General features: G+C 34.9%; 1 protein-coding gene across 3 annotated transcripts in view; it reads right to left on the bottom strand.

Moving 5' to 3' along the window:
• Positions 1-1130: 1130 nt before the first annotated feature.
• The window catches only part of tbxtb (T-box transcription factor Tb), a 4652-nt gene continuing 2802 nt past the window's right edge, over positions 1131-2980 (bottom strand). For 2 of the 3 annotated variants that reach the window (XM_014006012.1, XM_014006013.1), the window contains one exon: positions 1131-1980. In XM_014006012.1, the coding sequence (XP_013861466.1) occupies positions 1719-1980 (262 nt within the window). In that variant the 3' untranslated portion in view covers positions 1131-1718. The remainder of the gene's footprint in view (positions 1981-2980) is intronic. The other variant, XM_014006014.1, reaches the window with a different exon arrangement.

The following is a 2980-nucleotide window of genomic DNA, read 5'->3' on the forward strand; positions in this document are numbered from 1 at the left end:
ATATTTGAATATTGAGATTTCCCAGCTGAAAAGAAACAAAACATTTTTAGCTCACAGGGAAAATCTCAAAATTTTATGGTGTTTTTCCTCAAAATCATTTTTTTTGTTGCCACTGCTAAAAAAAAGCTTCATAATTTTGTTTTATGATTATATTTCAGACAGTTCATTTAAATGATACGTTGGTAAGGCGTTTATTCATTATGTTTTGACAAAGTGCAATTTTTGCAAACGTTTTAATCAAAACACTATTTGTCTATTTCTCCATTTATACTGCTTTTGGACTTAATCCTCGTTTTAATGTGATGGGTCACAAATGTTAATTTAATTACGAGATATTTTGCTAACAGTGCAGACCCTCTGTGATAATTCAATCCTAGAAAAAACCTCACGTCGCCTGCAAACAAGCAACAACCAATTTATAGAAAAACTGAATTAAAAGTTCAAAGACATTTTAAAAATGTCTCATTTGCTGAGTTTTTCAGCTGCGCAGGAGCAAAAACACATCCCTAAATCCGAAATTTAAAAGAAACAGCTTCCTCAGTTCTTGATTTGTAATCAGAATTATGATGCGTTCACTGACCCTCAGAAATCTGGATACAAACTATTTCTGCTGTAATGTTTTACCATTTCTAAAAACTGCAAATTTTCATAAAAATACAGATTTTGGTGGAAAAAAGAAGCYACTAAAGCTCGAGGTTTGACCAGCTACATTCTGATAAACAAAAGTTATTAAAAATCTGATTTTTTTAAGGATCAGGGTTTATGAAGACGACCTTTGACCCCGAGGAGCTGCTTAGTGTTTATTAACCAGCTGTTTTGTCACTCAGCATTTTMTCTGCAGTGGGATGTTTTTAAGAGCATTTTCAGCTCATTTCAGCTGCAGACGCTTTGTAAACGTCTCTATTTAGCTGTTTTTTAATCACATGTTGGAGTTTAATCAGTTCTCACACAGAAGAATAGCTAAAAATTCTTTATTTTGTATCATAAAAACTTCATTTCATTCCATTTTAAAAGACAAATGTAAAAAAAAACATTGAAATTAAGTTTATTTCATGAAAACACCCTGATATTTGTGACAAAAGGAGACGATGTTTATGTAAAAAAGATAAGAAACAAACTCTTTGAAAATGTGGGTTTCTGACTTTTTATAGCAAAATAAAAAATCCTAAACGGTCCCTGATGAAACGCTTTCTTATCTCTGATCCGATAACGTGTTAAAACACTAAAATCTAATTTTCAAACTTTTATTGCCATAAAACCAACACCTCCCTCAGCATTAAAGCAACGAGGACGTGATCTCGAACAAGGAGCGATAAAATGTAAACTGAGCAGCAGGAGGCRAAGGCTTTAATGGCAAACAGGTTATTTTATGGAATCAGAAGTTCGTCTGATAAAACATCTCGCTTTTCTCCATTTCAAACCTAAAACCGTAAAAGKCTAAATGTTTTTATCTATGTACAGTCAATATGTTTTATTTGGTTTTTCATTTACATTATTCACAATTTTTAAATCCTTTTCAGTCGGGACGTTTATTTGGTAAATTTGATGGAGTGCTGCTTAATATAAGCAGATTAAAAGTAACATTTCAGAGGATAATTTAAGCTTCTCATTAGAACAGAAACTTCCTGGATTAAATATAAAAAAAAGCAATAAATCATTCGGCGCCTGATGTGTCCCATCAGATCAGATGTCCGTCTCAGCTTGCAGAGAGCCGTCCCTCAAAGTGAGGGAGGTGTGACAGGAGTCCAGGCTGAAGGCAGCCGGCCGTCATACTGAGCCGCAGCGTCCTGCGCCTCCAGGGCCGAGCTGCTGTCGTACAACGGAGATCCAGAGGGGGGCGCCGGCACCGAATGAGACAGGCCGGGGTAGTGGCCCGAGGACCCCCGGAAGAACTGGGAGCCGAGGCAGCTGTTGATCCCCCCGCTCTGAGACACCGGGGTGAGGGCTGAGTTACTCACAGACCACAGGCTGCTGTACTGACTGCAGAGACACAAAACTCATCTTCGTAAGACGTTTCAGCAAGTTTTACTTCAAAATATTGTATTTATTGCATACATAATGTTAAATATGACATGTAATGGATGTTAAACCAGGAGAGYTGCTTTAATGTGCAGAAATCAGAGGTAATTTCTTCAAATGTGACTTTTTTTTCAAGTTTTCAAAGTTCTTTATGAGCAAAACAACACTCAAAAAACAGATTGTTGGATTTAATTAACTAAGTTATGTCACTAAACTGACTGAGTTGACTAAATGTAAAACTTGCACATTTACGTTAAACTTAACTCAGATAAGTGGAAATCTTTGACATAACTTAAGTTAAGGAAATTCAACAATCTGTTTCTTGAGCTAACTTTATTTATTCTGATTTTGTGTTTTTTTACTTTTGCTTTACAACTGAAAAAACTGAAGTGTTGGATTTACATCAAGTTATTACCACTCAAAGCAACTTTCATGTTTTCTTTAAAAAAAAATGTGAAACTTAATTTCCCTTTACTSAACTCAGTTAAGTGGAAATTGTTGGCATAATTTGGTTAAACAAATCAAAACAATCTGTTTTTTGAGTGTTTGTTACTGTTGGTGAATCTGAAATGTATAAGCTTTATTTGTAACTTTTTGTAAAGTTTGATTATTAGTTTAGTTTGTTTTTTTCTTTTGTTTCTACACTGTAAAAAATGAAATGTTGGATTTACTTAACCATGTTATGTTACCTGTTACCTGGTTCCACTTAACTGAGCTGAGTAAATTCAAAGCAATATGCCAGTTTTTTAGCCAAAGAACATGAATATGTTGCTTTGAATTTACTCATCTCAGTTAAGTGGAACCAGGTAACATAACATGGTTACGTAAATCCAACATTTCATTTTTAGAGTGTAGTTTTACTTCTTTCTACCATGTTTCAGACCTGTTAAATGGGATTTGTGTGTGTGTGTGTGTGTGTGTGTGTGTGTGTGTGTGTGTGTGTGTGTGTGTGTGTGTGTGT

The sequence above is a fragment of the Austrofundulus limnaeus genome, unplaced genomic scaffold, assembly GCF_001266775.1.
Source record: "Austrofundulus limnaeus strain Quisiro unplaced genomic scaffold, Austrofundulus_limnaeus-1.0 Scaffold33, whole genome shotgun sequence".
In the NCBI taxonomy this organism is placed as follows: Eukaryota; Metazoa; Chordata; class Actinopteri; order Cyprinodontiformes; family Rivulidae; genus Austrofundulus; species Austrofundulus limnaeus.